At 31.3% G+C, this 24,713-nt stretch overlaps 1 protein-coding gene across 3 annotated transcripts in view; it reads right to left on the reverse strand.

The window, feature by feature from the left end:
* Positions 1–23,615, reverse strand: part of LOC124352731 (Kv channel-interacting protein 4) — a 344,993-nt gene extending 321,378 nt beyond the window's left edge. For 2 of the 3 annotated variants that reach the window (XM_046802365.1, XM_046802366.1), the window contains exon 1: positions 23,410–23,615. In XM_046802365.1, coding sequence (XP_046658321.1) covers positions 23,410–23,611 — 202 coding nt within the window. In that variant the 5' untranslated portion in view covers positions 23,612–23,615. Of the gene's footprint in view, positions 1–2,963; positions 2,984–23,409 lie in introns of those variants that run through there. The other variant, XM_046802369.1, reaches the window with a different exon arrangement.
* Positions 23,616–24,713: the final 1,098 nt, after the last annotated feature.

The following is a 24,713-nucleotide window of genomic DNA, read 5'->3' on the forward strand; positions in this document are numbered from 1 at the left end:
TTCTTTTGCAAAAGTTTTTTTTAAGATTCATGACAGGAAAGGTGAAGACAGAAGCTTCGTATCCTCTATTTGTAACTAGTAAAATTCTTCCTCTGAAGCATTTGTTTGTGTTCAAGGTCCTAAAGCTGTTTTATGTAAGAAGTGGGAATTTACCACAAAAAAATAGTAGTTATATCTCTAAATTAAGAAAAGAACCTGTATTTACTGTGCCCAAGTCTAATTTAACTTTTTTTCAAAAAGGTTACATCTTTTTAGGACCCAAAATTTACAACGTTTTGCCAAGTGTAATAATAAATTGTAATAATTCCCAAATCATTTTCAAAAAAATTAAAAACGTGGTTATTGTCTTTTGAAAGTGTTGATTTTCTAGTAAATATAAATAGTTGATAATTAATTTTATGTTTATTGTTGGTTAAGTCTGTACAAACTTTAAGTCTATATGGAAGATATGATAACTGGATATGGTTATAATTTATATTTATGGCATTTTATGTACTGAATTAGCTTTAGACTTTGAAAATTATATGATGTGTTTTTTATTCAAATTTGTTTTATTAAAGCTTAGTTTAAATGGGAAGATTTATCGTATTTGAATTTATTTGTTAATTTAATTTGCTTGAGTGTTGTTTTCTTTTGTTTTTCTAAGAAAGTTGGAGCCTCTACACAGGCAGTTCCTTGCCTTTTGAGGTCCTATTTTGTTTTCTTGAATTTTGTTTATTGATGTATCTTAGCTGTATTAATATAAAAAAGACATGTTCATATTTCTTAAACAAAAAGTTACATTGTTTTATTTTTATTTTCATGTCAATTGTGTCTACAACTAAGGAGCAATGTTTGTGCTTAAGGTATAAATGATGTTTATATAATTTTACTATTGTACATATTTTCAAGAAAATAAATAATTTTTCTATTCTATTCTATTATAAGTAACCACGATGGCAAAGAAAAGGTTTCAGGCTAAGTAGTTTTAAAACAAAATGACTAAAATCATATAACGTTTTATCGTGTGACTAGTAGGCCTAACCATGTCCGAGTATTTTAATTATAGAGGGTATTGTGACAAAACGTTTTTTGCAATAGTATTGTTCGATACTGTTAGGGTAGAACACCACAACATGTCGCCCTGAGGGTCGATGCAAAGTTACAAGTCTATAGCTCAACAGACAATCTTACAGCAAAGAAATTTTTACATCTCGCGGCAAACAAAAGAGTTTGTGTACGTATTGAGTGACGGAGCTCAGTCAAATTCCGTGGCTGGTCATACAAAATTATATATCTCATTCTTGTATATGAAGGAATTAAGTTTCATGCAAAGATTTCAAACAGATTAAATCTTTCTTCAGATACAATGCTACATAATATATTCACATTTTTGTTTAATAAATTTCTTTTCATATTAATATTTAAATAGTAAAATTCAACACAACAGTCACTATAAAATGGTGTTGTATTTGTTGGCATAGTTAGGCTATACGTGTTAGTTAATATGACTCATGTAAAAATCTCTTATGAAAACACTGAGTTTAATTTGTTTAGTTTGCTATTTAATCGTTGCATTCATGGTTACCTTTAATACCAATTTAAAAATACTCACTAACGCTCAACCATTGAATGACATACACCATCATCGAACTCTCGTAGTGTTGTTTAATTAATTTAGTTTGCTATTTTATCGTTGCCATCATGGTTACCTTTAATACAAATTTAAAAATACTCACTAACACTCAACCATTGAATGACATACACCATCATCGAACTCTCGTAGTGTTGTTTAATTAATTTAGTTTTCTATTTTATCGTTGCCATCATGGTTACCTTTAATACCAATTTAAAAATACTCACTAACACTCAACCATTGAATGACATACACCATCATCGAACTCTCGTAGTGTTGTTTAATTAATTTAGTTTTCTATTTTATCGTTGCCATCATGGTTACCTTTAATACCAATTTAAAAATACTCACTAACACTCAACCATTGAATGACATACACCATCATCGAACTCTCGTAGTGTTGTTTAATTAATTTAGTTTTCTATTTTATCGTTGCCATCATGGTTACCTTTAATACCAATTTAAAAATACTCAATAACACTCAACCATTGAATGACATACACCAGCATCGAACTCTCGTAGTGTTTCTCATATAGAAATGAAGCTTCATGCATAATGTCACGTATATAGGTCAGTTCTTTTACGACATATATCGTGCGGACAGACAGAAATGAATTTTTACAGCCTCACGAGTGCTAGGCTTCTCGAACACGTAGCTAATAAAAGTTTTAAGTCAAATACATGACGCTAAACAGAAAATTCGTTTTGTCACTTATTTGATTTAGCATTTTAAATCGGCTCTAATCATATGTTATTTTTATTTATTCCATCCACTATTTATCATTACGAGTTATTTTAATCCATATGGAGTAAAGAATTGAAAACAAATATTTTCACTAAAATCTGAGAATTATATCACATAAATTCACTGCAGCGTAAATTGTTAAATACAAATAGTTAGATAGGTCACAAGAACTCAAGTAATCTTATAATGGCACTAGAATCCCGGAGGAGACTGCAGACAATAATACAGTCTCCGAGCTGTTAGCAGTTAACCCTGGAGAACACTATTTAAACGAGTATATCAAATTGTTTAGTACGTCAACGTTAGCATGGTTTAAAAATATGAAAATAAAATATAAAACTAGTTCAAAAAACGTTTATTAGAAGGTAAAAGAGCAGAAGCCCTGTGTGAATAGAGTTATGACTTTATGCAGAGGGCTGTCTGGATTATGGTACAGATTGGGGCCGGTGAAGTATGTCCCTCGCCATCTCCGACACTGAATGAGAATAAGGTAAAGTAGAATTATTATAAACTGATGTAACAAACTTATTCAACAGCGACCTCTCAGGTATTTTGCATAGTGTGACAAGAGTTCATTCTAAAGCATCGGCCGTACATACATACTCTCTCCTTGGTTCACTTTTCCCGTCCCCAACCTCCTCTCAGGAAGTTGGACGCGTTACTTTGTCTCTGAAACCAAAACCAAGGTTGATAGCAGGAAATGAAGAAATATCTAGTACTATTTTAATCAAGTGTACAAACCCATTCATGAACCTATTTTTAATCTCTTTAATGAATCCATGTCTGCAGGTATAATATCAAACTGCTAACTGATCCCCTTTTTAGATGAAAGAAGCAATGTTAAAAACTACCGGTCTTTTTCCCCATTATGTACTCTGTCGAAAGTGTTCGAAAAAATAGCTTATCAAAGATTGTTAGGCCATTTAAATACATTTAAAATCGCAATAGCTCTTTAATATGGGTTATTAACAGGGTAATTTTATTGAGGAGGAGGAGCTGAAACTGTTAGGAAATCGTGGGAGTTTTTTTTTTTACTTATTGAATGCATTTGACAAGGTGGATCATGATATTCTCTGCAACAAGCTGGAAGGTTTTCGCAATATCTATAGAGATATTCCCCTCACACATATCATATTAACGTATATTTCCCTCAGACATATCAACCGTGGTAGCATGGTCTATCAATCGTACTTATAGAATCGTCAGTAGTTTGTGGAGTTGTAGGGTGGTCTTTCTCAGACATTGAATACTAAACTTGGAGTGCCCCAAGGGAGTATTCTTGAACCTGTATTATTTGTCATTTATATAAATTACTGTATATAGTTTCGGGCCTAATTTTGGTAAAGCCTTTCCTATACGCAGATGATACGAAAGGTAGTAGTTTTACGAAAAGTAGAAGTTTGGAGTAGTTCGTCTCACGTGTCTAAGGCTTTTATTGAACAAAAAAGAGCAGTCCGTGCTATTTTAGGTTTGTCCCGATTAACCTCATTTTAGGGGTGTTTTCAGAGCACTTAAGACTACTTGACTTTACTAGGCTTTACATTTTTAAGTCTATTTCGTCCTGAGGATATATTTAAACCTCTAGAAAGTTAATGAGGATCACGTGTTTTCAACCAGGCACGTCAGTGGTCTCCGTATTCCCAGACATGGTCTTACTTTCTCCGAGGGTCAGCTGTTTCATGCGAGACTTTTGTTCTTTTATAGGTTACCTTCTGAAGTAAAACATGTCGTGGTTAATAATTTGAAAACACTTTAAAAATACCTTGTACGCAGGAAGTTTTACTCCTTGGAAGAATTGTCAACGCCACATAGTTTTATTTTGTAATAAGCATTGAAAAATACTGAGAATTTGAATTTGAATAATGTAGTAAACAAGTTGTTATCATTTAACCCTGGGGAAAACCATTCAATCTAGGAAAGCAGATTGCTTAGTGCGTCAACATTTGCTTCGTTTGGTATACATTTATTTGAGGTTTAACTTATTAAGGACTGACCGATATTATAATGACATAAAAATCCCGGCGAACACTTCAAGCAATAATTATTCTACGTGCTGTTAGCAGTTAACCCTAGGGAACACTATTGAAACTAGAATAGCAAACTGTTTAGTGGGACAACATTTACTTGGTTTGATATACATTTAATGGATGGTTGGCTTACATTAAGGACATGAGCTAATATATAATGACATGCGAATTCTGGCGAACACTGTAAGCTATAATTAGGCTGTGCTGTTAGCAGATAGCCCTAGGGAACACTATTGAAACTAAGATAGGAAATTGCTTATAGCGTTAATGTTTGCTTCGTTTGGTATACATTTATTTAGAGATTATAACTTATATTGAGCAATTTTATAATGATATTAAAGTCCCGACCAATACTGCAAACAATAATCTAGTCAACGAGCTGTTAGCATTTAACTCGGGGTAATACTATTGAAATTAGGAGATCAGGTCGTTTGTTGCATCAACGCTTGCTTGGTTTGTTATACATTCATTTGAGAATTAACTTAGGTTTCTTGAGCTATGCTATAATGACATCAGAACCCCGTCGGTGGCTGTAGGCAGTAATTTAGTCTTCGAGCTTTTAGCTGTTAAGCTCTGAGGAATATTATTGAAACGATGAGAGTTTATTGCTAAGGGCGTCAAAGTTTACCTTGTTATCCCGATCAAGAGTAGAAACCAACTTCGATCAACAAACCGTTTACTCTCGGCCTTTGTAATTTACTTTCTGTATAACTGTCATAAATAGAGTTTTCATTGTCCAAATTTAAATTTGTATGTATGTGGTGTATATTTAAATTTACTCCCTTAGTGTATTTATATAAGTCTGTAGTGCTGCCCAAACCAGGTAAAGATATATTTTGCAAGTCTCAAAAACAAACTTATTTAAAAAGATATAGATTCCAGTCTACGATATTCCTGGTGTTTTTACCTCAATCAGGAAAATATATACATACAAGGTCTACAAAAAATCCGGGAACGATATTTTATATTTTGATCTACTGCAGATAAAAAGCATACAAAACACCATTTTTTCTATTAAGGAATGACTTTTTAACAACCGTTATAAACGGTCTGGATGTCATTGTAAAATTTTCTGCATGTTACAAAATAATAAAACTTTCAGTAGTTCTAAATGAATTTATCATTATAACATACTTTTTTCACAATATATACTCAAATTGTTTTCCCTCGGCAGTTTAATAGTTTAATAGCAATACGGTTTATAACCATTCATAACACTTCGAAACATCTCAGCAGACATGCCTGACGCTTCATGGAGTATCCTATGAGTTAAGTCGTTTAGGTTAGAGGAATTAGTCTCATAAACTTTGTTTATATGTAACCTCAAAAAAGTAGTCCAAATGTGACAGTTCAGATGACCTAGGAGGCCATTGAACTGGACCTGTCTGACTTATTCATAGTTTCCGAAATTTAGGGTTGAAAAACATTATATACGTTTTTGCATAATGAGGGAGCACTCAATTTTCTTTGAACTAAATAGAATCTCAGTTTAATCCTGCTACATTCATGATGATGGGAATAGTTCTATTAACCATCATAATTTTACAATATTAGTAAATCATATTGAATTCAATGTTAAATGTCTCTGGCTCTCAGATATCTATTTGGGTTTGTGACATTCTCATGTAACTGTGTGAAGATGGAATATTAGTCGAAAGTGTTATCGATACGGGCAGAGCATTACAGCTATAAAAATTGTATTCAGACTTGCATGTACACAACTGTCCGTCCATAAGTTTTCACCATCTGGTCAATTTTTATCTATGCAAAACGTTAATCATTCTGCTGCTTATTACACTGCCTTTTCTTATAAACTTGTCACGATCGTGGAACACTGAATATCGTATTGCACAAGTAGATCCTTGACTCCTTGTTTCATGTTGCAACCAACGCATTTCCTAAAGATCTCTCTCAATACAAAATCGTAATTATTAAGTAGATATTTGTTTATCCTAAGCCTAATAATATTATAAATTGTAAAATGCCTTTTTGTTTGATTTGTTTTCACATAAACAATTAAACCAATTTTAATAAAATTTTCGCAAAAAATCTAAATACAAAATTCAAATTGAAGCAACCCTTCCTAACTATATTATGTGTAGAAAACTCGGTTGCTCCACCATACTTATAGATCGTGTCAGAAACATAATGGGCTCATGTGTACATCTCATTAGACAATGAGACTTCCACTCCACCTAGATTACACAATAATATTATATTTTTTAGTCTAGAAGTCTACAAAATGTATGTCGAAACGATGTTAAGGGTCCATTTTAACCTTCTTCGTCACCGACATCTTTTCAACCTTTTCAGACGAAAAATGATGACTCAAGGAGTCAAGCCTGAAACAGCGTCAGATACCACGCTGCAATGAGAGGACGGTGAACTGCAGCTATAAACTCAACATTCAAAATCATCTTAGTTGTCTTTAGACAAAAGTCAGATGTGTTTATGTATGTATATTTTCTTGGCCAGTAAACAAAGCAAAATCAATTATAGAACAAAAACGTCTAAGACCGAAGCAAATTTAAATGTTTATAAATAAATACATTTGACATATTTTCTTGACCGTACCAACTAGGCCAACTCATCATAGACACTCGAACCATAAGTGCTCATATACTTGGAAACCCTACGAAATTACGTGCTAAGCTGCGGGTAACTGAAAGTTTTTTTAAATATGTGATAAATAAAAAATTTAATCATTACATGTAAACAAGGAATTATACTGTAACGGATAATTTAAAGTAATAAAGATGGTTACTAATTAAGATATCATTGTGGGGATGAACTTAACTTATATTATACACACAAGTAATTAATTACTAGACAAGACGTGATTGCCTTCTGTAATTAATTATCTCCGACAGTATCCCGTCCCCTCCCTCTCCCACCAACTGTTACAGGAGGTAATCCCACCACCCTCTTACTATAACCCACTGGTATTTACAGATTGAAATGTTGCACTCGAAACCATTACTCTTCGGTAAATTATGTGTCTTCAGGAATCTGTTTCAAATGCAGTAGCCTTTTTTACTAAGTTCTGACTAGTATAATATCTGTCAGATTTCTAAGGAATTGAGAGTACAACTCATCCTTTAAACACCCAAATCGTCTCACTGGTCACACAAAACCAAGTGTCCAGAATAAATAAACACGGCATCAAATGCCGATTTGTGTTACTTAGGCCTCCATATCAGTCAACGATGATATACTTAAAGTGGTCTTGAACAAAGGTCTACAAAACACCACACAAGAATCTATTCTGTAGAAACATGGGATCTACATTACAAAACCATTTTTTGATAATGTCTAAGCTTTCAGAGAAATATCAGAGTACTCTGAAGAAAATATTTTTCTTCTAGTTCTTTCTAAAACGTAAAAATTGATCTATCTACAAAATAGGTGTTGGAGATCCTTTCAAATACATATTTTGAAAATTGAATCAATCCGAACTCGTCGCTGCTTCAACCGGAACAAGCCAATTATGAATACGATGCCAAGTATGTGACAGACGAATGACTTCTTAAGAAGGGTGCTGAAGGTATAGAACAAGTAAACTTCTTTATCAGTACAAGTGTACATACCTGTTATAAACATATTTGTTATTTTCATTAAAACTGTAGTAATAATAGTTTTAAATATAGAATGAGTTTGAGAGTTATTGTTTGGAATCTCATAGGCACTACATTTTTAATAATGGGAGGAATATGTCTTGCAATACCTGTATTTGTAAACACAGGTTGTAAAATTATTTAAAGAAAATAAATCTATTTTTATTGTAAAATATCCAATACTCAGATAAATAATTTAAAGCTTTACCAACCAGTTATGTGTATTAGAAATGTTGTAAGTTCTCTAAACGATATTTCCCAAAGAAAGATATTTAGACATTAAGATTCCATAGCTACTACAAATTTGCGTAAGTTAAATTTTAAAGCTTAAACAGAGTGTCCTATAACTTTCTGGTATACCACGTTATTGGTCAGGTCCAAACAAACATTTAACCATGTGAACGTGGTAACATCTCCGATGGTTGGTTTCCCATCTGCCTATCTGTATGTGTTTTATAAAAAAAATTAATATCTTAAAAACCAATAATTTAAATTATAACAAATTTCGCTGAACCACATATTTAAATATTTAACCTTTGTTATAAATTTATTTACATTTTCATTTGTCTTGAAAGAAAAGACCTTTCTTTCTGGAATCGCCGAAGCACAGAATTTAACAAAGTTACTGTCTGACTATAAATTTAAAGGCTGTATATATAAAACCAGGTGCTGTAAAACTCACCTTAGTATGTTTTGATAGAAGTAGGCTTCTCAGACCTGCTTACATATAGATCTTCTTGACCAGGGGAAAAAAGCAAACACAATTAATTGTAGTACCACGAATATCTTAGACTGGAAATAATTTTATATGGTCGAAATTAGACGCTTTTTTCTGAAAAGCCTACTTAGGCCATAGGCTTTTCAGAAAAATATATGTTCTTGATAGAAAAAAACAAGGCAACATCATATTTGGCACAAAAATACTAAGATCGGCGTAGTTACAATGCCCTTATACATGCCCATTGCTTTTTTCTGTTTTTTGCGTCCGAAGCCTCGGGTAACTGCTAGTGTGTAATAAAACTAACATGTAACAAAACATTCAGATAATTTACACGTATTTTCAAATATTATATTATAGAAACGTATCCATAGAAACTGAGGTATGTATCTAAATATAACGTTAAAACATAATAAAACAGAACTGATAAACGAGATGAAAATATTTTAGCGATATATTATATACGCGTTGATTTTTATTTGAGAATTTATCCTTGAAAATAATTTGGTTTGTTTACTCATAGGTAGAAAATCTTGAACAAAGTAAATCGGTATTTATTACGGAAAAAATACTTCGATAGGAGAACGTAAACAGTAAAGAGGCTAAATGTTCAAAACAGTGGCTAAAAGATTGGAAATATTTTAATTTGTTATTAGTAGTAATAATCTCACACACACACACACACACACACACACACACACACACACACACACACACACACACACACACACACACACACACACACACACACACACACACACACACACACACACACACACACACACACACACACACACACACACACACACACACACACACACACACACACACACACACACACACACACACACACACACACACACACACACACACACACACACCGATTTCCAATATGAATTTTTATTTTTATTTATTTGTGGAGTCGCCTGACGATGAAATCTTTGATTTCGAAATGCCTCGCAAAAATAAAAACTAATATTTTAAATATTTATGATGCTAGTGGTTTATTTTGTTGAGAACATTGTAGATATGGGCAGTGATACGAGTAAGTACTCTGAAATCAACAATAAGACCAATCAGATCGAAGCCACGTACTCTAAAACCACGGCTACATTTATTATGGATATGAATATTATATTAGACCTGTTTTATATTAGCAAAAGTATGGACATTAAGGCATTAGGGCCGAAATAATTAATAATTTGGATAGTCAATAGGATAGAATGGAATTTGACTAATTGAACTTTCACAATATGGGGGATAAGGGAGCAAAAGTTTAAACAATTTTAAAATACATGAGACACCCTTAAAATAAAACGCTTCAGCGCTTAAAAGGGTCAGCCTGTTTCATGTCATGTAATGCAAACAACCTTATTGTTTAAATACATTTAAAAGACTAACAAGTGAGGTCTAAATTTTTCAGACTCCAAAGGATATAAGTAATGTTTAGGTATCCAACACGCTAAATCTAAAAGGCGCATGCACTAGGTACAACAAAAGCCTGTGTTACTTAAACCTGGGGAACACGATGTATGTCTAGAAGCGGCATGTGAATAATTACAATGTTGACATAATAGGTTAAAAGCAGGCTAATGGGATAGTAGGTTGTTGAATTAGTCTATAGGTCTAGTTTACTGTGGAGATTGACTGTTGCAGTAGATGATAAATTAATGGCTCTTAATGTTAATGGCTTTTTAAATCCTAAACATGAGTCAGTCAGGCTTTCCCTGCCCGCTTTGATTGGATAAGCCAGAGATCCCCTTCTTCCAAGGTGACATCACTGAACTAGTGTAAATTATCCCTTCTCGTGGGTTTCAACAAGAAGCGGGCTCCTACTCGTAATGTTATCCATCATGAATAACCTACTCCAGAAGCATAATATCATTTTATGACTAAATCTAACCAAATAGGATTAACAGGATAGAGGAGTTTCCTATTTTCTGGTCATAAGTGGGCAAAATACGGTGCTCAGGAGATTTGCTTGATTATGAAAACATATTCAAGAGGAGGTGCCTCAGAAAATGTTATATCCTGAACATTTAAAGATATAGGGAGCTCAATAATAAAAAAGCTATTAAAAAAACTCAATCAGACCTAATCAAATCCGTCGTAATTTTCTTGCTTGCCTGCCATAATTGACTTGTATACTTTAAAAAATGTAACATTAAACCCAGTTAATACAAATATATCTTCTACAGCAAAATCCGTGTTTATCTAATTGTCTCTATTAAACTTAATAAATTATTCTGATTTACATACGAATATATCCTGATAACGAAGATACTCACACGTGAAGAACAGACGAAGCAATAAATCACAAGAGAGGCCGTGATTGCCGAGTATAATTAATGACCTCGTCTGAGGACCACAATGTGTCCTTAGTCTGCTGGCAGGAGATTACTCCGTCTTCTCTTCATTCTGCCTGCGTTATATGCTTTCCTTACCAACAATCATTTAGTATTAATGTCATTTAAAATAATAGCTCTATTTAAGCGTTTATGAGTTTTTAATATTAAAGACTCCGATAACACTTTCATGATGCATGGTTCTGTATGATAGTTTATTTGGTAGTTAGTGTGAAAACTGGTAAAATGCGACAAAATGGTGAAAATTATATGCTCTTCATCTAAATCATCTTGGCGTATCAGTTATTTTTATATTTTATTAAGAACTCATGTTTATAATTTTTTCATGTTGGTTCTACAATAAAAAAACTTTAGGTCAATGTGATTCCAGTTTCAAAATCTATATAAAATTTAAAATAGGAATCATTGCTTTAAAACCTATTAAATTTAAAATGACGATAATAAAACTAAGTTAAAGTTAACGTTTCTGGGAGTTTAGAAACGTAATATTAAGACAACACTAAGATCTTTGTTAGAATTATAGTTTATTGGTAGGGTGTCAAATGCTATCGAAAACTTGTCAAAATAACAGAGTTTCATGAATACAGAATACCGTATATTATGTATCAGGCTTATAGACCACAATATATGTAATTCTGAAAACCACGTTAAGTCTAAAATAGTAGTTTTAATAACTGTTACCATCAACAACATTTTCATTAAATATATTAAAATGTTAGAATAGACATTTGTTATATTTATGCAATTAGTGTTTCCTTAGTACCAAGTTTTCTCACTAAAGTAAAAATGAAGAACTGGCCTTATTTTCAATTAAATCAAGTAAAGTTTTAAGTGCCATAAAAATGTTATTATTTTTTCATGTTGTTTTTCTGCAACAAGCATTAGTTTCTTGAATACTCTTTTTAATGTGAGTTTAATATTATGAAAATCTGTATTTTTATGTACATGAATTAAACGACTTTATTACGTTTCAGAATTGTAAAAAGAAAGTAAAGGCTAACTCTCACCTCTGCAGAAGTCCCACTCTCGACAAACACCCTTGCCCAACTAATAGTTACTTTATGCCAAAATATGCGCAGCCACACTCCGAGTCGGTCATTTGATCCCCACGACAGGAAGCACCTGAGTTAATTCATCATTTCAGGTTATTTTCACTCCTGTCACAGTAATATTATCATTTACCACCACAAATGTTTGTTATATTGCGTTTACGAAGTCCTAGATTGCAACACACGCGCATGCGCAAGACTTGACACTATTATATGGAACTATATTAATGGGAGTAATATTATGCTCTCATTCAGTTCAATATATATATATATATATATATATATTTATATATTGCTCCATACATACATTATTTGAATATCAAACTAAGTAAAGCTTTAATGGAAATTGTAGAATATTCCTTTCAAAAGTACACATTACTTTAATATAGTTATATTGTAGTGGATAATAACATAATACAATAAAACTAATTCAAATAGCTTATAGATTTAAAGAAATGGAGCTGTACGTTACAGCTATATTACTCATGATATAGGTAAACTTCACAGTAGAATTACTGAGGTGAAATGTATGTAAGAATAACATTTATTCAAAACGCTCTGTAATATACATTTGTTTACTTGGCGTTTTCGTAAAGTTGCATATTCCCTTGTTTTGAGCAACGGTAACAGTCATTACTCTAGACTTTAAGATAATATAGAGAACTAATTATTTTAATTTCAGAATGAATTTGCAGCACAAACTTTAAAACAAAATTTAGACATATATGTTAAATAAGACATTATTATATTTTAGTTGTAATACTAGAGGTTTGCAGATAAAAATATTTTTCAATTTAAAATAAATTTCAAAGTTTACATTGGGCCAATAAACGTTTTTTTTACAAACCCCTGCCCACAGGGGGAGTGAGATTGTAAGATTAGCGCTACTTTCAAAATATGAAGTCAAAAAGTTTTTTCTTGGCGTGGTGTGCTTCTTTAAAAGATCGTTATCTGATATAATTCAGATAAATTAGTAATCAATATTCATTTAAAAAAACTAAACTAGAAATCTATTCTGCTATTTCAGTATTACAATTGTAATTGAAAGTTACAACACATAGTAATATAATAAATTATCAATTCCATTAGTTAAATCTAGATATAAATATATATATATATATATATATATATATATATATATATATATATATATTCATTCAAGGAAATATATATCTAAAAAATATATAATTATGTATATACTTTCTTATTCTTGTTTTAACTGACCTGTTACAATATTGTTGAACATTTTATAATGGTTGGTCTTTTTAATTTTTCGCTTAGATTTAATAACGTTGTTTGATTTTAGTATTATAAAGGATTTATATATCGTTATTTTTATGTTCGAAAATATAATTATAATGTAATTAATTAATAAACGTTACTATACATATTATTGTTATATTTTCTCAACACTTATTGCAAGCATAAGTGACAGTGAGTTGGCCTGAAAATAACGCTGTGGATGTAGGTTTTATCAAACTTGTTTTACCAATTATGTAATTATGCTATATGTTAACAAAATTACTTGAACTTATTTGTTGGCACAAACAGTTATTTAAGATCCAGTCAATTATCTAATATGTAAAAAATTTAGAAAGGGTAACGGATATTCTATAGGGATACAAAATGTTTCACGAATATTGACGAATGTTTTTAGGCAGTATTAAAATTTGAAGCTTCTTTTAAAATGAGAATTATAGAAAACTCTATTATAAACAAATAGTAATTTTAAATTGTACGTTTATAGGTTACATAAGTTTAGAATAGAACACATTTCATGCATTTTTTCATATTATAATAGCTGGGCTACATGGCGTTAATAATGTGCAACATACATTCAGATCTACCTCAGAGGTTAACCGAGCAGACGACAGCTTAGCTGTGGGGGTGTTTATTAATTACTATGTTACGGGACAGTCACCAGTGCTGAATCAATAAGGCTAAACCTTCACAGCATAGTGATCGAAAAGTAATAAACAAAAGGTCAAATAGTTCTTAAAATTAATGCAATATACACTTTTCTGCATATATGTATATATATATATATATATATATATATATATATATATATGTATATATATATATATATATATGATTATTTTAAATGGCGTTGCTGTATTGTTAATTATAGAGACAACCAACTTACTTAATTAATTTATACTTAACGCCTTAGTTCAATAAGGCCTTAAGTATAAATTAATCAAGACCTTATAATTAAGGCCTTAATTAATAAATAACAACCTCACAGCTGTCATCTGCTCGATTGACCTTTAATTTATTATGCTTTGAGAATAGCTTTTTAAGGAAACTCATTTTTTAATGCCCTATTTTACTCGTACTTAAATACAATAATTGGTACGAAAGCTTTACACGGATAACAAAATACACTTTTGAGCTGAAGCTTCTAAATGACAAAGTTATAGAAAAGAAAATTTCAAAAAATAAATGTTTTAAAATGTTAGTTTATATCCAAAATAACAAGAAAATAGAAGATCTCACTTCAAAAACAAAATTTTGGCCACCATATGGAAAAATGAAAACTCAAAATAAGTATGGAAAATAACCTTAAAATTAGGGAAATTGAGAAAAAGGAAACTATATTAAACAAAATTACTATACGTATATTTAAATTAACAAGTAAGATGTAAATACATGTCTGTACATATATTAAGGGGAGTCGGATGACTTTTTGGGCAAAAATATTTTTTTTTTAGTTTTTGCGTGTTTCTTATTATTTGGACTTTTAAGTTTCATTTGACACCAAAGTTATTAAGTTCTGACATCTAGAACAGTTTTTATTGGCATTTTTATAAATGCGCGCACTCAACTTTTAGTGGGGTCGGTCGGCAGTCACCAGCTGTTTGAACAAACTTATGGTACAACATTATACATTATTATATATACAGCTTTTTGTAAACTGTGAGCAAAATGGAGTCATTTGTAAATGGAGTCCATAAAACCAATTTTCAGAGACTTATGCCAAACAAGTCTCCTATCTAAATGTTTACATGGGGGCACTCAAAACCCGTGCGAATCACTGAACAGCATTATCTGGTCAAGGCTCCCTAAAACTACATTTATAATGAAAACCACTTTAGAATTTGGAGCTTATGATGCTGTAGCTTGTTATAACGATGGAAACATTGCTAAGTGTAGAATTTTGAGTAAGCTAAACATTAGACCAGGGAGAAACTGTGTGAAAGTGATGACGCGATTGGACAATACTAGGATTTGGAAAGCCGATAAAGCAATAGAAGACATAGAGAAAAAGTGTCGTCGGGAATTGACCTCAGCTAAAAGGAAACTAGAGGACCATTATGAACAGCAGGAAGACCCTGACAACCCTGCATATGGAGCTGGAATGCACTATGGTGAGTTATTGTCATATGATAACCTGCGTTTTGACTTTAAATGCGTTTTCCCGGAAAACGGTGTTTTTTTACACAAATGTACCTTTATCTCCTAAACCAAAAAAGATATTGCCCTACTTTTTTTTGTTTTGATTGGCATATATAAATACAGATTTATGGCACAGGAAATTACATTTATTATTTTCAGTTCCAAGTTACATACGTTCAAACGGTATCTGTTTTTAAATTTTTTATGCTAAAATATAAAAAATTTAAAAAAATTACTTAAATATATGATACCTTGAAATGCTGTGCCTTAAATGTACAACAATATATGCATAATAAAATAAAAAAAGGTTTAAGTTTTTATCTGTAACGGTTTCTTAGAAAATGGTACATAAAGTTGTACTATTTAACATGAGAAAGATAGGGTAATCCGACTTCCCTTAGAATTAATTTAAATGTAAATAGTATTACACTCAATATGCATTTTTGTTCATACAAACAAAATTAGTGGTTTTGTTTTCAACTATCATAAAGTTCAGTTAAAGATTTGGACACGTACAGAAAGCTTGCATTGTTTATTTATGTTTCTACGTATCTACCAATAGAACCAACATTATTGTAAGGGGTATTATTGTAATAAGACACCTAATGGAAGCAACCATAAACTCTCCGTAGCGAACTACGGCAACAAGGTTATTTCCTGTGAGAGGGACAACAGGTGTTGGCTACCAGCCACGTTAGCCACGTACACAAGTTTGGCGCAACAGCAACATCTCCCATAGCTTTGATGGCGTTTTACTTTTTACGTGATATTTTGGGCTAGGCTTCTTTTTAATCCTATGTTTTCTCATATATATATATATATATATATATATATATATATATATATATAGATATACATATTTATACTGGTATATATGTGTATATATACGGCTTATTTTACCCTATTTCTTCACTCTTTCCTTGATTTCATTATAAGATTTGCCCCGTTGCTAATTCTTTGTACAACACTGCAACTCTATTTGTTCTTCAAGAAGATTTACTTGCTCTAAAATCATATATATATATATATATATATATATATATATATATATATATATATATATATATATATATGATTTTAAGATATACATATATATACTATGAAGCCTTAATGTTTTGTTACTTTATTTTAAACTCTTAGCCTAACTATTGGGTTTTTAAAAACAAGTAAATGTTTATTTCAGAAAGACCTTTATAAAACAGGGTGAATTCCTCTTTTTAACATCCTTTGACAAACACCGCTCTTTAAAAAAAACAAATTTTAACTGATTTAAGAAGATCAGTAATGTTTAAGTTTATAATGTATATACACGTATATGTGATATGTTCGAGATAGAGATTTTAAGCCATTGGTATTAACACTGGAAACTATTGTCATTTTATACATATGATTATTAGCAATTTCTAGTAAAACGGCTCTTAAAAAGTATAAGAATTCGAAGTATACGCTAATGTACCATTTTAATAACGTGACACATAGAAATGTTTCCAAATTTCAATTTATTTTACTCGAATATTTACAATTATTTTATTAATGCGAAATAATGTTAAGCAATCTATGCCTCTTACTTATTTTGAAGTCTTCAAATAACTGTATTCAACCATTTAATTTAATTATGGGGTTAATCTGTATTTATATGATCCTCTTTACTTTATTGTTAAGAAAGTAAACAATAAATCCTATAGTTCGATAAAATCATGATTCCCACGAGTTTAATGTTCTTTTTTTTGATTGTCTGTATAATAATCACTGATCTGGTGTATAGCTAATAATCTGTAGATACTATAACAGTTGGCTTGGATGGTATGCCATGGAATTGGTTTGGTGAATCCTTATTGTACAAAACAAGTTTTTATTTGTCTATTATGTATGTAATAAATGGCCACGTATGTAAGTTCAACAACCCCACATTTCAAGCTAAATATTCATATGTTGTAGCAAACTAAACCATTAAGATATATTATTTTAAGATTTTAAACCGTGATTTAGAGAATTACATGAATTTTCTTAAACGAATGATTTATTTATACCATTACCACCTCGTAACGTTTCCTCATATCGTGTTTACCGCGAATTCAATTAAATGTCAAATTCGGTTACGCACGCCTGCAAATAAGTAGCGTATAATTATCTCCGAATAAAATATAAGACTTCATATTTTTTTTTTTAAAGATATGGCAAATATACGAGGCTGAAGGAACAACATTTAAACGATTAAGTACCTTGATAGCGCTTGAATTGCACCGCTCTTACAACTCCAGGAGTTATTGTTCTTTGAATAGCGAGATGACAAGCAATAACGTTGATGTCGCCAACTAGAATGAGCTTGCTTCAGAATTGTCTAAGCACCTGGTCTGGTTTTACTGCGTTAATGTACATTTGTTTACAATCTTAATATAATTAGTTTTCCTCCGTCTGTTTCCTCCATTAACATCATGAAAATGTCACTTTTATAGTTGTAAACACTCTTATAGATTACGTGTAATTACTAGTTCAAAGTTGTACATAATGTTTTTATTAAAAAACTGTTTTTTTAATAAAACATGCGGAACATATCTTATATGTGTATCTCTAGCTTATGACTACTAGAGAGGAAATCAAAATGCATAAGTTTAAATTATATAATCTATGCTGCTGTGTAATTAAACAGTAATTTAACATTAATAGCACGATTATGATAATACAATAAATACATCGACTACATACGTTTATAAATGTGTATGTATAAATTGAGACTTTGCTAGGTGAAGTACTTTCACAATGTATGACTATTTATAATATAATTTTACAATACACATTCAATCACGAAAAGTTTTTGCACCACCGGGACTCGAACCCAGATGTCACCTAAATTTCATGGTTGGACGTGTTCCATCATAAAACTTATTCTTGTAAAGATAAGAATAAGTTTCATGACAAAGGTATACATGAAGTGTCTTACAAAAACTAAAGCTTACAGATAAAATCTTTCTTTACATATCTTACCAAATATAAAATTCAAATTCGTTTTCATTAAATTGGGAGTAATAATACACTAATAAATGTCTTCACACTTCTTTTTACGCTATTTAACTCACCAAGCCATCAACAGATTGTGATAACATATCACATTTTAAAATCTCATATGATTATATTAAGTTTATTTTCATATTTATTTATTTTCCTACTTTTATTGTTATCATAGCTACCCATAAGATCTAAGTAAAGGTTTGAACATTATATGAACTCCACAAACATTTCATGTAATTAGTAAAGTATTGGTATTTTAGTTTTATTTCTAGTGTTTATTCTATATAATATTCATTTTTGAAGATAAGAAGAGATACACATTATTCTTTATTTCTAAGAGATAAACTGTTTACTGTTAATTGCTTCATTTTTTCCTCGTTATTATATACGGTTATTATTATTATTATTATTGTATTAATACTTGATTTTGTTCTTTATTTTATATAAATCATTTAACTATAAACTGCATGCCTATTCATTCATGTACTTTATGGCACTTACGTTTTAAGTAACTTAAAATGGTAATGTGAGAAGCAAAAATGTTTTACAAAGTCTTGATGTTATCATCCAAACTCCGTACATACTTAAGACTCATACAAACTGAAACATACTTTATCTGTAATGACTATTGTAGGGCACTACGTGTATATGATATTATTTGTACGTATCTTATTTTTAAGGGATTTGTCCACTCTAGCAGAATTTAAATTCTATCATATTGAACATTTTTAAAGTAAAACTTTATAAACCGACTTACAAAATTTGTATAACCTTTCCGGGGATTAAACCATGATCTCTATACTACACAGCCCTAGCTTTACCCTTATGCTAAGGCGAAGGTATTTTTTTTTTCTTCACGTGTGAGCATTTCAAGCTACATCAGTCTGTGATCTGAAGGTGGATTTTTTAGGTAAAAATAAAAAACAAAAAGAAGGGGATATATGAATCCTAAGAACTCACAGGGCGGGGAAGTTTTTGAGAAGTGACTGTCAAAATTGTACTTTTAAGACAGCCCTAGTTAAATAGTGGGTGGATGAACTACTTCGATATGCATAGCCATTGCATCTCAGGTCCTTCTATTTTACATAGTAAAAGTAATGGGCCCATATTTGATATCTATAGTTGTGATTTCCTCGTACATTATGCGTAACACCAACAAATATTGAGAACTCAATTTTTAGACGACTATACTACGTGATAAAACGTGCTAAGATCACGTTATTGGCCACAATACTGAACTTCTAGGACTCGATAGAAACATTAATTAGTGGTAGCATAATAATTGACCACGTTCGTGGTGTCCGAATCACGTTTAACACGAGCGTCACTCAACCGAGTGTCCAAAATAAACTATAATCCTCTTTGCAGATTTATCAGGTTTATTGTATGTGTCACCGAACGACTAAAAGCAAATCAAACAAACATCGTGAACATCTGGTAAATATCCAAGATTAGAAGCTTGGTTGACAAATTTTGGTTATTATTATTAAATCTTTATACATTAAAACAAATTTCATAATCACCTCATCATTTTGAAAGTTCAGTCATAGTCTAGAATTTATTGAATATTGCGTGGTATGAAAAAGAGCATTAATGTTCCTTTTTATAAACAAATATGTACATGGATATAATGTAAGTAAATATGGATTTATTTATGTGAGTAATGCAAAAGAATTGCATATAAATATATGTTTTATTTAGCCAGGATTTGTCTTTTACTGTTTACTCTTTCAACCATTTATACATTAATTTATTTTAAAAAAACGTGTTTCTTTCATAAAACACATTCGTGCAAAAAAATTAAATTTAAAACTTTATGTTGGGGCCAATAATAAAAAGATTCAAGTTCATTTAAAATTACTAAAACAAAATTAAATGTTTACTATTAGATTAAGGAAAATACCACAATGAAAACGGGTCTTTATATCACGTTATTATAGCTATATAGAAGGGCGCGATTCAACTATTTTTGTTATACAATAACAGTGATATATTGTTTTATAGAATTAGGACTGAAAACTAACAAACTCTTCCAGAGATTTACTTGCTGGAATCTCTCAGATGTAGAAACCTTACAAAATCTGAATGTTTTCTGCTCCAGCAGTGCTTCGAGTACCAGGTGCTCTCAGCCATCCGTCTTCTATAAGCTGTAATTGTTCTGTTATTAGAGGCATATAGAAACAACGCATTTAGAGGGTAGAAAGTATTGTAAGCCGGGTACATATGCAGGAACCTCCCGCAGTATAATAAATATAAAATTTAGGAATCTCCAAAATTCCATGAGCTTCCGTAGGTTAGTTTTGTAAAGGAAAGAAGCTTTTAATAAAATAATGGGTCAATCTATACAATAGTTGTTTAAGGGACTAGAGTGTAGGTTCAATGCCTGAACGATGACAACCAGTACGTAGTGCGGGATTTGATTATATAAAAGTGTATGAAATATATCCTCCAATGCTCAAATCTGTAGTGCTATTTTAAATTAAATTCATCAGTATTATGATAAAGTACTAATACTAAATTTAAATTAATTACAACTTAAACTAAAGAATCGATATAGTAGCGCTATTTAAAAATAACCGCACAGAACTAACTTTCCCACAAAAGATTCCGCCACACCATCCTTATATGGATGTAAGGCTATTAGTAGTCTAGGGTTTTTAACCGTAGCTTGCAGAGGTTAAGGTTTTCCAAAGGTGATGGTCCACGGCATACAGAGATTTATATTGGTTTTGAAGTCAAAATTTCTTCTTAAAACTAAGAATTTTATGAATATTGAGTATGAAACAAACGTTAAAAGTTATATGATTTCATATTTATACGAATGACACATATAAATAATTTGGTTCTGTAATTAAAAAAATAAAATGTTCATATTTCATTAATTAGTGTTAATGTGTGAACAAACATTTAAAATTGTTATTTAACATATTTAATACCACAACTAATAGTTAGGGTGACATATCTACTTATATCACGTAATTCCTCATATCTACATTTCTTAGTAATGTTACGGTAGCAGGTTTCTTGTTTGGAATCAACACCACTATAGATCAAAGATATAGTACCAACATGTAGCTTAAATAAACCTTTAAATGAGCTTTTAATATGAACCTTAAAAAGTGCTTTTCCCAAGTTTCAATAGAGTTATTTATTCATTCCAATGTTAAAATTTACTAACTAGAAGATAATATTTTGAGTCTTATGTTTTATAATAAGGTTATATACTTGTTTATATTTTAATTGTGTTTGTATTCTAGAACTAATATGGTTTAGACTTTTAAAACAAAATACTGTACTTTTTTCAATTTATCAATACAGTGCAGTATTAAGTACATTTAGTAATGTAAAAACAGTGTTTTTGTATTATTTATTTATTAATTTATATGTACCGTTGGAAACCTGATCACGCATACACCTTATGTTGTTTTGGGAAACACTGGCCAAAACTAGGATTGTTAAACGATGTGAAAGATGAACTGATCGGATGTTGCAGAACTTTGGTTAGTTTCTATCGAAGGCCAATTACAGCGTTGAAAACTTAAGTATTTATTAAGCACAAGTGTAAACATCTTCTACGACCAATTACGTTACAAACCACAGACACAACAAGATATTTTGGTATCTTAACGGTGCCACGTATTGTATCCAAACATTTTAATTATTTGAGAGTTATAACAGTAAACAATAGTTGATTCTACGTGCGCACCTTGATATCGTACAGCGGTTTACCGTAACACCAGTAAATTTACTCTACGTTTATTGAAGTTAATGAGGGAATGTAATATCATTCTGAAATATTTTAAGAGGACTCACAGACAACATTAATACTATCTATGTAAGAGTCAAAATTAGGTCTTTCGGGCTGTTCAGAGGTTGAAAAATACTGTGTTATGTATTTTAAAATTTAAGCCAGTGAAATTTTTAATTTAAGTGCGTTTGCCCAATTGTGTTATATTTCAATTTAGCTTATATTTCAGATCAATGTTAAGGTCGCAGACTAGATTTAATTTATTTTTAATAATTAATTTGACTTTTCTCGAATAACGATTATCACAGCAGTATGTTCTAACTCAACTATACGACACTAGATTTTTAAATTAAAAGTTCAAGCTAATTTAGATTATATTGTAATGATAAGCTAGGCTTAGAACCATTCACACGGCTAAAATTTTGTGAAAATTCAAAAACGAGTGCTGATTAGTGGAAATGTGTTATACCCGTTTAACTTGCTTTAATGAAAACTTCCACAATCCCTAAACCTGTATCAAACTAAGACGTAATTAGTTTTTGAAAAATATCTGAAACGATTATGGAAATAAAATCATTCAACAGTCTATCGGTCAGTTGCAGGATAAAGATTTAGAATCCACCACACAAGATAGTGTTTAACAAGAAGAAAAATATCTGTAATAAATCAGAAGATCAAAATTGTTACGTTTGTAGTCAGGATTGACAGAAAAGGCGTAATAGATCCAAGTCTTAGCAACAAAGACATGAACAGTAGTACGTTTGCAATGATAAAAAAACTTATGAGTTCGAAACTTTGCAATACATTTTAAGGTCTGGATCTAAACACTTGATTACTATAACACGAACATCGGCTAAAGATATATATTCTACGTATATATCAACCGGTCATATAAATCGGTTTGCACATTAAAATTAACTTTTATGCAAAGCAACAAAACATCCAGTAACGTACACGCCATTTTGCGAATCGTTTCTTAAAAAGCGATTTTATAAATTGTAGCTAATTGAGAATTTTTTTAAAGGAGTGTTTGGTTGTTCTGCAACAATAACTATCTAAAAGCGGACGCAAATGAGTGTAACTCATCAAACGTGTTACGGACGAGGTACAGTACAGTACCTGTTGAATACCACCTCTGCATGATGAAGCCGGATTGTACCTTACCACACAACACAATTATCACCACACTACCACCACAACCGGAAGACCGCACCGCCACGAACACACGACTACCGATAGACCCCCAGCCAAACACAGACTGCCGCTCACAATTACCGTACAATACACAAGGCACGCGGCCAATGGCGACTGATGCCTTCATTTATTGTGCTTGGTCCCTTGTGTATTTTCGCTATTCTGCCTTGATATCTGGCCAGATTCCGGCCACACCTCTGCACACAATTGGCCCTACATCACCGTGTCTGCTGGGGTTAAATGGATGTAACGACCGTCTCCTTTGTGACCACTGCTGTCGCTGTGCATTCCTTTCCATATGTTTTGTAACACTAAATCTCTCGGTTTAATTTGACATAATTAGTACTCTGTCTGTAAAGTATGAACCAAATACCTATACAAATGTAACTAAACACAGCGATTGTCTTTGGTCATTTGCGCTTTTGGTTTATTCACTGAACAGTAAATTATAATAACAGTATAACACGGCAAATAATATACCATCAAGTGTCAAACCGTCAATAGTATTTATCATGCAGCCTCGTGGTGAACCATATGTTTGAAGTAAACAAGTTTTCATGAATTTATATAAATAAACATGTAAATACATAATATTCATAATAGTTATGTAAAGATTATCTCATTCGTAACACGTAATAAAAATATCCAAATTTACTGCAAATATGACGACATCCTGTTAATCACTCTTGGCGCCATAAGCAAGGTCAAAATCGAGGGTATGAACATATAGTATTCCGTTTTTTATTATCCCTCTCGTGATTATATCTTCATCTTTTATAAAACCCAGACCGTGAGACCCAAAATAAAATGTAACCTGTTTTAAGGTATTTATTTGACGTACTAAACCTGAACATACCAACTTAATTTGTAACATGCAATGTATGCAAGGCCTTTTTAGTAATCACCTATATTAAAACAAAATTAATATATTTATGTGTCAGGTAATTTAATTGCATTTCGACATAATATTGAAAAATACAAGAATGAATGACGGAAATTAGTGTTTAACTATAGGAATCAGAGTTGATTCGGTTCACTACTAGTTTGTCCATTACTTGAGTTTGAAACGTTTTTTTTTTTTAAATATATTTTTATAAAAATTTCTTTTATCATATCAAAAACCAGCTCGCGTTTCAATGTTCAAGATCTCATCCTAAAAACGGAATCAAAATCGAAATAAGTCCTAAAAAACGAAAGTTTTTTTTTTAACCATCATTACTGTTGACGAA

The sequence above is a fragment of the Homalodisca vitripennis genome, chromosome 1 (assembly GCF_021130785.1).
Source record: "Homalodisca vitripennis isolate AUS2020 chromosome 1, UT_GWSS_2.1, whole genome shotgun sequence".
In the NCBI taxonomy this organism is placed as follows: domain Eukaryota; kingdom Metazoa; phylum Arthropoda; class Insecta; order Hemiptera; family Cicadellidae; genus Homalodisca; species Homalodisca vitripennis.